The 14,179-nt window shown below is 36.7% G+C and overlaps 1 protein-coding gene and 1 long non-coding RNA gene across 2 annotated transcripts in view; one reads left to right on the top strand and one right to left on the bottom strand.

The window, feature by feature from the left end:
• Nucleotides 1-45: 45 nt before the first annotated feature.
• LOC141007263 (uncharacterized) overlaps nt 46-14,179 on the top strand; it is a 40,956-nt gene continuing 26,822 nt past the window's right edge. The window contains exons 1-2 of the long non-coding RNA XR_012180002.1: nt 46-123; nt 4,374-4,478. This is a non-coding gene — a long non-coding RNA (uncharacterized lncRNA). The remainder of the gene's footprint in view (nt 124-4,373; nt 4,479-14,179) is intronic.
• LOC141007259 (protein turtle homolog B-like) overlaps nt 10,975-14,179 on the bottom strand; it is a 149,862-nt gene continuing 146,657 nt past the window's right edge. The window contains exon 21 of the mRNA XM_073479608.1: nt 10,975-11,189. Coding sequence (XP_073335709.1) covers nt 10,975-11,189 — 215 coding nt within the window. The remainder of the gene's footprint in view (nt 11,190-14,179) is intronic.

The following is a 14,179-nucleotide window of genomic DNA, read 5'->3' as shown; positions in this document are numbered from 1 at the left end:
TCATGTATTATTCATCACTTCTCAGCGCCAAAACCAAAGCACAGCTTCAGGAACACGACAGTCCTAGTTTACAGTTAGCTTGATAGCAGCTACAAGAAGACAGGCCCTCCTGTGACATATCATGTGAGTTACTTACCCTCTCCATTCACTAGGTGAACTCCTCACTTTTAACTTTAATAGTTATTCTCTTTTTGTATGAACTATGTAGCCTACTGAACAAAAAATATAAGTATTTTAAAAAAGATATATTTAATATTAAGATATTTCATATGTGGCCTATTGCCTATACTATCTATACTTTTTCTTTGTAACAGCCAGTAAACCTTTACCTTTGTAACACAAGTACAGTAACTTTACAAAAACAATATACATAATAATAATAATAATAATAATAATAATAATAAGTTAAGAGCCATATGCTAGTGGCTTTGAGAGGCAGTAGGTCACAGCTTTGTAAACAAAATGCTAATGTCAGCATACTACCATGCTCACAGTGGCAATGGTAACAGCCTAGCATGTTAATTTTGATATTACACTCAACAGAACATACACTAATGCAGATAGGAATGTCATTAACTTTTGCAGGTATTTGGTTAGAATCCAAACTAACGAAAGTGAAAATTGGCATTTTGATCTGATGATGGTGCTAGGCTACATCAAAAGTCATAAACTGATGCATTGCTAATTGCTTTCTCCTAATTTTTCACTAATCTTAATGTTAAGATTATTGTTTTAATGGACCATACCAGTGGTTTTACATGCTATCGCATGTACTATGAACATTCATCACACAACTACTTTGCACATTATGAAGTTCTAGCAGCAAGGTACAGCAAGTTGTACAGAAATGACATGAATGCAGCTCAATAGCTGCCTGAAACAGTAGAGGAAATATTACAAAAACACTGATATGGTCCTTTAACACATTGCAGAGAAAATAACTGCACCGCGAAATGTAAAGTGCATCAAATGATCAGAATCACTGCTGAATAACATGAAGAGTCATCTTAGAAAATTTAAACATTTTAATAAATAAAAATTGATGTAATATACACCATTATGAATATACAACTACAACAAGCATACCAAGACATTTGAAATACAAAAAACTGACAGTTCAATTTAGTTGCTTTCAGAGCTTCAATTTTTAGGAAGAGTGGGGATGAGCAGGAATTACAATAGCCATACATTCTTGTTAGTGTTTGTGCCAACATATATAAAAAGCATCATGAGTACTGACTTCTCAGAAATGGAGAACATAAAAAAATGAGTAGTTACATATCTGGACTAAAGATTTCCATGAAGAGACATTTTGAGGTACTGAGTTGTCTACACCTGTAACTAACAGTGAACACACTCACACATTTGTGTTGTTTTCCAGAAGGTTGTAATAACAAAAGAGTGTAAAAATGAAGTCTGTAACTCAAACCGGTTCAACACATCTCAGGAAGACCGAACAATTAAGAGGAGACAATGAGTTCAGTTTGTTCTTCTTCCACTTGTATTGCATTTTGTGATGAAAAGAAAAGAGATAATCAGCTTCATGTGACTTGTACATTAACAAAAAGATTTCATTCTCCAAAAAGTTGAGTTGAGTGTTGGCAGCAAACCTTTTTATACTAGTTTTAAAAGCATCTTTTACACAAAATAATTGAATGCTTTCTCTGGTCTTCAAACATAGTAACTCTACAGATCCCTTATAACCAACAAACTCCATCTAGTGGTGGTTTGGGAGTAGCTCGGTTGAATTGAAGGTGACTGAAGTCCTAATTGTACTCTCTTGTCACCATGTTGAGTTAGTATGTTTACTTGACCTGATAGAAAGACTTTAGAGGGATGTGAATGTCTAAGAGGAATACCGTATCAAAAGTCATGGTGAGCATATCTGTTCACTCAGCACCAAACACGATGTGTGGATACTATTTGCAACCACCAATACATTAGACTTTGAAGCATTGTGAAGTTCAGACCAAAATCAACAAGAAAATTGTTAACTAAATCCCAAGAAAATCATTATGACGTCTATATTCAAATTAATGTCCTTGCTTTAAAATTTGCCTCTCAAAATGTTAGTCCTATCTGAGCTGTGTATTCCCTGAAACAACAGCAGCCAAAGATCGAAACACATGACCGAACCAGGTGACATGATGACTTACTGGCCAACCGGCAACCTACAGTACAGTACAGGATTGTGTAGCTACATTTTGTCTGAAGCAAGGAAATAACTAACTTAAAAAAAAGCACCACACATGTTTGTAAATAGCACCAGTTGTCAGAATGTGTATGACATATTTTTTTTTTTTGGCAATGTACAGCACTGAATTAAATGTCTTGAGTCAATTTTAGCAGCTGCTGCAATGCTCAACCTCCACTTTTGAACAAAAGGCAACATAATGTTCATCGCAGTAACTTGCACATGCTTCTGTTTAGAACCAAAAAACAAATCAAAAGCAAACATTTGGATCCCCTTCTGTCAGTTCAAAGCAGCATCATGAAGCACCGTGTCTCTTACATACATACGGTAAATATACGCTGTGAAACATTTCTATCTGCACAGTTTGTGAATTAGATGATTATACATTTATATTTATGTGCTCTGCTGTGATACAGATTGCAAGAGAGCACCATAGTAGGGAAAAAGATTCTCACCATTCTTTCATGCCAAAGAATATTTAAAAAAGATGAATATGTGACTGCAAAAGCCAGCCTGGTGATTGACAAAAAATAAAAAAGTGAGGAGCTAAATCACTGTCCCCAAAAAGAACAAATGATAAATGTGGGAAGCTGATGGTCCACAAATAATTCAACAATTACATTTGCTATTCACACCAAATGGACATTGCTATAATAACTAGTTTGCTGTATCCTTCTCTGAGAGTCTTTGCGTAATAGACAGTGAGATATACAGTACAGTGACAGCCATTTTGGTGCACCATTCTTTTTTGTTTTGTACACAACTGAAAACCTCAGACAGACATCATATTTCTCTAATCTGTGTAAGATTCTGCATTGCTACAGTATAAAGCAACAAATGGATATAAAAATAATAGAATATAGACTTATACATTCTTGAAAACAAGTACTGTCCCCAAATATAGATACTCATATAACCATTTTGGTTCCATGACAATATATATGTATATTTATTATATATATCTTTTTTCTCTATATTTCCTGGCTCTATTATATTAAGTTCTTAAACTAATTTCTAGCATTTAGAAGATTTCCATCACTCACATATAGACATCGGTCTGTTACATCATGTTATAATTTGTCACTGAAGCAGACCCTACACTACTCAGTTCCCACTCAGTCTGCAATAGAGTTGATGTGCATCATATTTTCTTCTACAAAAAAATATATATGACAAAGGTATGTTTATTTGAGATATTATTTACACGGTGTAACGAAATTTTTTAAAATCTCAAATCTCTAATGCCTTTTTGTACCCTCAAGTTTGGACAAAAGTTGATAGAATAACTCATTCCTTCCCCCAGTGTATGGCATTAGACAAAGACTGATTTTAAATGAGCTTGGCTAATTCTCAAGTGCAGTTTAAATGAAGGACACTCAATGTGTCCATCCTGTCATTAAGAGATGACTTCTTAATGCCATTAGCTCTTGTTCTGGTTTTTCATGTAGTTTGCTTGTGATTTAGCCTACAGTCCCGGGAGGAGGTATCTATAATAATCTCCTCTCTTCTTTTAAATGGTGCTCCTGACAATAAAAAAAATATCTATCAAAGTCTGACAGATTAAAATATGATCATGTAATTTATTTGTAGCCATCTAGTCATTATAAGGGAAGTTAATTGGAACATTGTTAGATGTTATTACATTTGAAAGACAGAGTGATTAGTGATGTATTACACTGCACTAGATCACTGGATCACTTTGCAGTTTGGGCCCAAAATGTCAAGATAATATTGTGAATGTTTTTCTATTCTGACCATTAGATCAAAATACCAATATGTCTATTTATTTACAGAAATGTTAATGATATGATTAAACTCTGTATCAAAAGACACATGTTCAATCACTCATTTGGGCTAATATTGTCTAAAAAATGAGCATTTTTTCTTTTTGGAGTAAATAAAGGGGAATGATATGGCAGTTTTAGGTGCCAGGTGCAGTGAGCTCAGAGGGCAGAGCGGTGCATTTCCAGAGAGACTAAACACAGTCCATGAGGTAAAAAAATTAAAAATAGCATGTTAGCACCACTCTTAGTGCATGGGATAAAAGCAGCCCAGTTGCCAAAATAAAATGTTGGCAGTTAACACTTCTACAAACCACTGATACATTCAAATGCATGTGTCATACATAGCCTACCATATTGACATTTGTAAAACATGTCATGTTACGTTCACATTACAGGTTTATGACCGGACTGTCTTCTCGGGTGGGGATGGTGGTGGAGTACAGCTAGGCCAGAAGGCTGCCAAGCCAGTGACCACAGTTCCAGATGGCATTTCAACATGTGTAAGTGGGAACCACTCAACATTTTTTTACGAGGGACCACACCCTTTTAAACATCTGTAAATGTGACACCACTGGATATTTTTTAGGGGGACTCAGGACAATTTTCAGCCGTGTTTGTGGTGACCAAAAAAGGTGTTTTACGTGATCTTTTCCCAACCTTTGTGCCTAAACCTAATTAGACCACAAGCACAGCATTATTACAACATAAAGTTGAAAATGTTACCTAAAGAAAGGTAAAGTTACAACATAAAGAGATGTTAAGTTTTACATTGATTTGCAGAAACGTACACTGCAAATATTTATTCTGGTGACTGGGTTGGATAAAGGCCTGTTCAATATACTGGGATTTTCTTTGTCTGTTAATTAGTGATACAAATGTGTGATGTTTCATCACAAACATAACTAATTTGAAGCTATTTCAGAGTTGTTTACTGTACCATCAACTGCAAATCATTACAGTTATCTCAATAATCTCAATGTGTAGCACTACTGGGGGCTCATATGACAAAGTTACAATATACATGTGAATCAGAATCTGAGCTACGGCATTTGTTTTCTAAGTTTACATCTATGTACTTTACTTAACACAAGTCGGACTGCAATTTGACAAAGAGCATTAAAAGTGACTTGTTTAGTTTTACTCCAGACTACAGTTTGTGAGGTAACGTTCACTTAACGTGTACTATAAAAAATATCAATTGATAGACATCACAAAAGTAGTAAAGAGCAAATCTACCTGCCCATCATCTAGAAACATTTGTGGGTGTTTTAATAGCATCAAATCCACTGAACTTATCTGACTGCATGGCATGTGCTTTTATTTCATCTCAATGCTACTGTGACCAAACTTCCTTACAGGTCGAATTTGAAAAAATAGCTAAATTATTAGCTGGATAAGTGTACAGCAGTGTTCTTTGTTGAGAGTATTAGGATTGGGAGCATTTTATAGTCACTTTAAAGTTGTAAATTGTAAGAAATGGCCAAAATTTGAAGGTTGTTCCAAAACTTTAGGGGGGCAGCATAACCTGCTGCTAACTATACTGGACTGGATTTTGGCTGTAGTGAGTAGCTGCCATTAGCAAGTAGCTCAGTTAACCGCTGATGAACAATTAACAAGCTATCATGGAATTATGAGACAGGACGGGCCGGGGCTAGCTGGTTAGCATGGTAACTTCATAGACGCCTTTGACAAAGTCAACACTGTTGTTTCTTTACGCTGTTGATAATGGTTATTGAATGTTTTAGACCAAAATTCTGGCCATTACTTACAAATTACAACTTTTAAAAGCAGTATTACTTACATTTATCTTTTCAGGTAAGCAGAGCTGTTTCATTGGCATTTGCTTTAAAATCCAGGACTAGAGGGATCACACTTTTCTTACACATAACAGCTACAGAATGTGTGCTCTCAGCAATTTCCCTATTTTCGTCAGTAGCATTCAAATGTTTATACCATGCAAATAATATCTTTCACTATACACTATGTACATGGACACATTTCTCAGTGGCACATTGAGAGGTATACAGTACTTTGTTGAGGCAGATCTGACCTCACCCATCCAACTCACACTGTCCTCACTTCACTTAAGTCTCATTAAAGCCCTCGGTGAAGAAATAACCGCACAGTCACACAGAGCTACAATTTCCCACCACCGCTGGTTTGAAGAGCTGTCTCGTGACTTTGAATTTGTAGGGTTTTCTCTAAATTGGTGTACTAAAGTTTTCCTGGTATTCATTCACTCTATATTCATTTAAAACATATAAAAACAAATTGCCGTTGAACATTTGAGTGATTTAGTTTTAGTTTTATCATTTTGGATCTCCAAACTATTTGGATTTTTTATTCCCACTGACTGTGGTTAGAACCACACATCCACTGTACTCTGAGGGGGACTTCACCTGAAGAAAAAAAAAGAAATATATATATATATATATATATATATATATATATACTGGCTTTGCGAACACAGTCACAGCAGCATCTACATAAAAACTATTTCTGTATTGAAATAATGAAAAAAAAAGGAAATATAGTAATTTTTGTAACTGCATGCATATTATTGACCAATTTTAATAAAATATGCAATTCGTTATTTTACATTTTACAATATATAGACTAATTATATCTACAAATTTCAATAAAGAATTTTCTATATATTTAAGGTCTTTTTCCACATCTGTCAGTGTTTTGGTTTCTTTATTACAACATGGAACAATATGTTCAGTGTTAAGTTGGCATCAATTATGATGTTGCAGATAAAATATATGAAATAAATTGTAAAGTTATTTCCTCAACAGAAACAATGTGATTGTTAAGTATTTTGGGACAATATGTTGATTCAGTATGTACATTATAAGCTACTACTGTTAAAACAATTAGTTTTGTTTTATACTGATTTAAACTCCTAATGGAAAGTCACAGGACTTTCGGATGCCCATTCCAAAACCTGATATCATTAGTAAGAAATAATGATTTTGTAAGAATTTGTTAGAAATGCTCTGCTAGAATCAGGAAATGTCATATTCCCAAACTCGCTCATTTCTTAGCAATGTTAATAGTCATTATTATCCTCGTACTTAATTGTTAATTTGATGGCAATTACTCTATCCCTTTAGTGTCTTTACTTCTTACTTCTTTTCATTCATTATATGCAATGACTTCTGTCTATGATGCAGGCCTAGAAAGTACAACATCAAAGTCTCTCAACAAAACAAACTCAGTGCCTTCGTTCAGTCAACGAATTCCCTCCAGAGCTCTGCTGAGAAGACCCACAGCAACACAAACATCAGAAGGTCTGCAGTGAAACATTCAATAAACCAAAATGTCATTTTGAAAGGAAACTATGGCACTCTCCTTCTTTATATCTAACAAACACCTTTCTATAAATGGCATAAAGACAATGATATTTAACAGCAACAAGGTGCAATTACACATTTGACTTAAGTTTTTGAGATATCACTGTAGGTATGCCACAGTGAGGCTTTTATGGAAGAAGAGTTCCTCGTTTCTCTTTCAGTGTGATTTTGAATCCAACCACTACTCCAACAACCACTGTCTAACCACAGAGTCTTCTTTTAAACAAAGGCAGCCTTTTCTTCTTGATATAAAAAGGTTCCTAAATACAACAATACAGACATTACAGTTGAGAAAATGGAAGTGGCATTTGTAATCATTTATATGGAAGGCTCACTCACTAGTACAGCATTACGTCATGGTTAGCTTAGCACCAAGAAGAGCCTCTGTTTGACACCTCTGCTTAAGCACCTATGATAAGTCGGTTTCAGTTTGTTATATTAGTTGGTGTTTTATAAAAAATGTAAAAACAATGTTGGTGTCACGTGGAAGTTCCTTCTTCCCTTTCTCTCTTTTAGGCTAGCCAAACTGTTGCCTGCATTCACAGCAGTGGGCGCTAGCTCTCAATAGCTCTTGGTTGTGTAGGAGATTTGTCAATGATCAATGTATTCTACGTGCATCATTCCACTTCATTCTCGCTGAAATTATTCATGCTGACTTTGTTATCTTTGGAAGTTCAGGTGGTGGTTTTACTCTAGTTACAGATGTTAACATTATATTTTTATAAGCAGTATCTTAAAGTTATTTCCACAATAAATGCATTATATTGACACAGAGTCAGTGCTTAACTGTTAGCCATTAGATGTTCCAACCTCGAAGACACAATAATGCCATTATCAATAAAGGCACTAGCTTCTTTACTAAAACAGCTGCTTTTTTAAGTACCAAAGCAACTCTAATGCATCTGTATAATGCCTATTTCTTTTTTACCCTTTTCCAGTATGCTGGATATATTCAGATGTTTTGCTTGTCTAATTATGTATATCTTGGTTAGTATTCCCTTAAACAGACAAACAAAAAAGAAAAATCACATCGCTTCATCACCCCTTCTGCAATTTTAAAACTAAAAAATATGAGAGGAGAGCTCAGATGTCAAAGCAGAACTTTTGAAAGCATTTATTGTGGAAATATCAGAGCAAATAAATTTAGTGACTTAAAATGTGGCTGATTTTAGAGGACTATGTTGGAGTTGCAGCTGTGACAATATCTGCTCAAAATCACAATAAAAATGTACACAAATAAATACATGAAAACTGATCATCACCCCTGAACATGTCAATACCACTCCCAACACAGTTCAGAACCAAACACTACTTTCTTGTTGTATTAGGAGCCCATGATATGTTATCAGAAAATCTAAACGTGATAACAACATCTGAAACTGAGCACCTTTTGAGCAAAACTGAAAAAAAACAGTAAATAAAAAATGTAAAAAATAGCAACAAAAGCTTGAACTCTTTCAGTACACACCCAATCCTTGTTGAATCTGAAGTATGACTGGGTTACACATGTGTAATGTATGTGATAGTTGAGTTCCTGATGTTATGGCACTTCCGTTACTTGGCCAATAAAAAAAGAAAATAAATTTAGCCCCTTGGTATCCACATTTCCATATCAGTTAGACAGGCAAATGAAATCATCTCAATCACCAGAATCATTCAAAGTAAAACGGAGGAACATGTAAACAAAACTGCTTAGACCAGTGTAGTACACAACAAAAACTTTTGGCTCATTTTGTGTTGCCTTCAATGCCACATTCTTTTTCTTATAAGGGACGACTGTACTTAGCATTTCCAGTTCAAATAAGCACATAAAGAGACAGAATACAAAGGCTGTGAATAGAAAATGGCAAAAAAGAGGCGGGTACTTAGACACACACGCACGCACAAATAAAAAATTGAAATAAATATTAGACACAAGTGAAGCAGGCAACCAACCAGAAGCTTCATTAAGGCCCAACAAAGCCATTGTTTTTTATGCCCTCTAATATGTATGAAAAAAATACTATCATATACTATGGCACAAAATCTCATCCTCTACTATGTATGGTTGTTGTTGCTTTTTTAATTGAATTGTTTTTGGCATACTATAGTTCTTTCTGAATAGGATTTGAAACCCTCTACACTACCTAAAGTAGAAGAACTGGAGGAGATGTACAGGAACAGACACAAATCTAAGGAAATGGACAAGATTTTGCTCCAGTGCAAACTGTTATGAGAAGCTAAAGACTGAGCAGTTAGTTGGAGCCTTTAAATTACTTTATAAATAAATGAGAGCAATTCAACTTAAAATTCAAACTGATTGTGCCTGTTAATGGTTTGTTGTAAGTGTGTGGAATGTGAATGTACAGTAAGCCCCTGGTGAAATGTGATTCAGTGCTGAATGACATCTATTCAATAAGAAATTACATATATTTAAAGTCAATAGAATTCCTTCTGTAGGCCGAGTAAAAGTAGTCCAGGGTTGTGTTTCTGTTTAACAGACGTTCCTTAAACAACAAGCTCACAACAGACTAGATAATGTAAATGTCTTCACTTATGTGACAGAATTATCTTTTCAGCATATTGAAAAATAAACTTAAGTAATTTAATGCATGTACATCTAACAAGAGGTACATATAAACATGAAAAGCTAGAACATGTCATAAGAAAAGCAAGTGGAACACAAAAATGACTAAAGAGATGAAAAAGGCTAGTTTGTTCTGCTGGCTGATCCTGGTGGTTGTGTGGTCTCGTGTCCTGTGCTCTGAGGTATACTTGGTAGGAAGTGAGAACACCCATATTTGTGAGGTGAGTTTCTCGGCAGATAAGAGACGTTGCTGGCGGAGAGGAACCCGTGGAAGGTGCTGTAAACGGTGACCCGCAGGGCTTTTTGGGGGGATTGGCTCAGCACAAGAAACATGACCCAAGCCTAGAGGAGCCTTTAAAATCAAAAATGGTAACACTGGGATTGTAAAACAAATAAAACAAATAAGAAAAAATGGAAAAAACAGGAACTGGTAATCATGTATTAAGTCTTTTGTATTCATCTTTTTGCACTGGAGTAAAATTTTGGAAAACTGTGGCAGCTATCATTTTGATTTGAATCGACAAAAGTTTTTCTTCATACATTTTTTAAAGGGAATACTACTTGATTTAAGCATACACAGATTATTCTTGTGCATTTGGGTATCAAGAACACTGCTAAAAAATAATCAAAACTTTGTCAGATGGGAAGCCTTAGGACTGCGACTCCAATCTGTGATACCATTCCAGTCACAAATGCTGCTATTTTGCTGACAGGATGTTGGGAGCACCATTTTAGACACTATTTTTATTCTGTACTTTCTTATCAGAAGAAATGTGTGGTCTCTGAAAATAATTATTTTTTGTTTCTTTCCAATTCTTTTAACTACATATATTGTCATCACAGATTAGCTTGTGAAAATGGCAGAATGCTAACTAATCCAAATTGAACTGACCAAGAGCGTAGCTACAGAACATACCAAGTCTGAATGCTGAAATTTAGTGCTATTCCCCTTAATAGATAATCAATTGCAAACATCTTTCATTTATTGAGTTGTTTCTACAAATCTGGTGTGTAGCTAGTGTTGTTTTGGAATGGGGGCATATTGCATGGTCGTGACCTTGTCCTCAAGGGCATTTAGAGGAGGGTGGCATGGTCCAGGTCTATGTTGTCCATGCTGGCCAAAATTGCCTTCTGGTCCTCCCGTTGTGGGCGGCGGTACAGCAGAGCAGAAAAGCGAGTATATGGGTCATGGAGGATGGGCCGTTTCTTCTTCTTGCGGAGGTAGAGAGCTTCTTCGGGCTGGAGTACCTGAGAGGTGTAGGCCTGCTGGGTCTGAGAGGTGGAGACACCTGGTGGAGGGGAGATGAAATGGTCATTGCCACCAGAACTCATACACACTGTTGGAATTGATGGTAGGGCAGGTTTGGTTATTAGAAATTAATTAATTAAATTATTAAAATTAAATTAGTAAAAATAATTAAACATTAATAATTAAATCATTAAAACGGGGCACCACCCTGGAATCAGCGACCAATAAACAGACCAAAAACAGTCTCAAAAGAAGGGTTCACTTTAAATGTAAATATTTGTAAAATATTTAGAATTAAAGGAACAGTGAAGGTAATGAATCCAAGCACTGACCATCACAACCAGCATTACCACAAAACATGCACAAGATAATCACAAAAAACTGCTCTGTACAATATAATTTATTAATGTTAGCAAATTGATCAATAATCAATAATACTTCAATCAACAAACATCCATCATTCAACTACAGCGGCTAAACTATGAAACTAAAACACTAAGAAAAACTCAAGCAACAAACAAGCATGCAGTGTGTGTGTGTGTGTGTGTGTGTTTGTGTGTGTCAGAGAGACAAAGAAAGAGAGCCAAGATAGCGGGCGTAGAGAAAGAGAACCAAGATGGCAGAGAGACAAGATGGCCGACGCAATTCAAGCTGCATGAGGCTTGAACAAACCATGACGGAACACTGTTCTTTCACATGCTCTTTTGAATACACACTAGACACTGTTCCAAATAAAATGTTCCCACAGGACAGCCGTGTCTAATGTTATATCAGCTACCACGGGACACATCTAATGTTATAGCGAGGTCATTAACCATAAGTCTCCAACAAGTCGCTCATAAGATTACGTGTATGCGTAACTCCGAACATATGTGTGTACGTGTACGTGTGGGTTAGTAGAGAGAGAGAGAGACAAAGAGAGCTAACGCTCGAAGGGTAGCAAAGAGGGAGAAACAGCTGTGGAGACACAATACTTGCCTTCCTATCACTCAGCGACCAGTGAACAAACTCAGGCTCAAATCACCTTCGGCTGATCCTTGATAGGAATGCGGCATATGTACGCTCACACAGTGGCAAAGCTAACACTTTAGCTCAGCAGAGTGGAGAGGCTCGAATCAACTCGTGATGAGCACAAAAAAAAACAAGCAACAAACAGTGTTTAACAGCAAAAAAGGACTCGGCAGTCCACAAACTCACAAGCAATGTAGCTGAAAAGCATACAATACGCGCTAATTTCTAGTATCTGCCCAGACACTAAATTAGCCTCACTTGTAGTGCGTGTCTTCTTTAATCCAGCTCACTTCCTTGCCGTGGATTAAAGGCGTTGCAGCATCCTGCGGTGGCTGTTCAAACAGTGGAGTCAACGTGGGGAAAGAAAACGGGTTGTAGCCAAAGTGGGCATTTTCTGAGGGGAAACCTCCTTCTGCAGGGATGAGCTGCTGGGGTTGCGCAGCTCTTCTCTAGACCCAGAACATGTTTGGTAAACACGGGGCAGTTTTGGCTCGTCCAGCGAGGTTAGAGACTGCAGCCTAGGCAGGTAAAATCCAAACGTTTGTGTGCTCCCTTTTAGTAACAGCTACGCAGGTGAAAACTGATGCTGCCAGCAACACGTTATGATGGGACTGCTATGAAATGGGCGTGCAGCTGTTTTTATCTTCTCCATGTATCTGGTGGCTGCAGAACTGTTGCGCTCTAAGACAATGGTAGATGGGAGTTTTCAAACCTGGGGGGACTGAGACAATCAGGCACCACTTACTGGACATTAGGGTCGGTTCACTTTCCTTTGCTTACCAGGCTTTGTAAGTGCAAGGAGGCCGCATTTAGGCTTTGGTCTACAAGCAGGCTGCTCTATTGTCGGAACCAGCTCTCATTGGCAGTGATGTAAACATGATACCTGGGTACACACATTCATTTTTGCCCCTTTTGCGGTGCAGTGCGACGCTATGATGCACTTTGATGCTACGGTCATTGCTGCGTAATACAATTTGATCCATCTCTGTTCAAGTCCTGTCGCGTTTGACAGAGAGACGTATAAGAGAAGTAAAAGATGCAAGGTAAAATAACCATTGTAACATTTTCACTGGCCGCCATGCTGCTTCTTACTGCTCCCTGTTTTCTGGCATATTCATGATTTCGAAAGTGACACACCAGGAAAAAAAAACTTGTCTACTGGCAATAGGAAAGTAGTCAATCTCAATTCTGTATGAAGCAAGTACAATGTGTGATGTGTGGAGTTCAGTTTGTCTGTCAGCAGTTATTTTTTGGAAACATGGTTATTTGCTTTCTTGTATGAATCTAGAGCCAGGACAGGGTTAGTTAGCATAAAGACTGGAAACAAAGAGAAACAGGTAGCATGGCTCTGTCCAAAGACACTTTAATCCACCTATTGCTCTGGTAAAACCTCTGCTCAAGAAACCTGATCTAGATATAACCGACATTGCAAACTACAGGCCTATCTCAAATCTCCGCTTTGTAGAGATTGCTTTTTCACCAACTACATGATCATCTGAACTCCAACAATATATTAGACAAATTTCAGTCCGGCTATCAAACCAACCACATCACTGAAACAGCTTTATTAAAGGTGGTTAATGACTTAAGAATATCTACTGATTCAAACAATGTGGCTGTTCTGTTTCTATTGGACTTGAGCACTGCATTTGATACAATTGACCACAACATTTTAATCAATCGGCTTGAGAAATGGCTAAGCTTCTCTGGCACAGTCCTTGACTGGTTTTGCTCATACCTGTCAGAAAGAACATTTTCAGTCAAATTCATCAGTGAATTTGTGTCTGAATTGTTTGATGTTAAATATGGGAGCAAGGAAGCATTCATGTACCCATTCTTTTTTTATATGTACTTTCCCTGGACAACATAATTTCTCATCACAATGTCAAATACCACTGTTATGCTGATGATAAACAACTGTATATATCTGTTTCACCTGACATCCCCGGTTCACTGCATGCTCTTTTAACCTGTCTCGCTGACATTAATAACTGGCTGGCTAAAAAATTTTTTAAAAGA

This window comes from Pagrus major, chromosome 13, assembly GCF_040436345.1.
Source record: "Pagrus major chromosome 13, Pma_NU_1.0".
In the NCBI taxonomy this organism is placed as follows: Eukaryota; Metazoa; Chordata; class Actinopteri; order Spariformes; family Sparidae; genus Pagrus; species Pagrus major.
The sequence above is the reverse complement of the archived record's forward strand: the minus strand, read 5'-3'. Positions and strand labels throughout refer to the sequence as shown.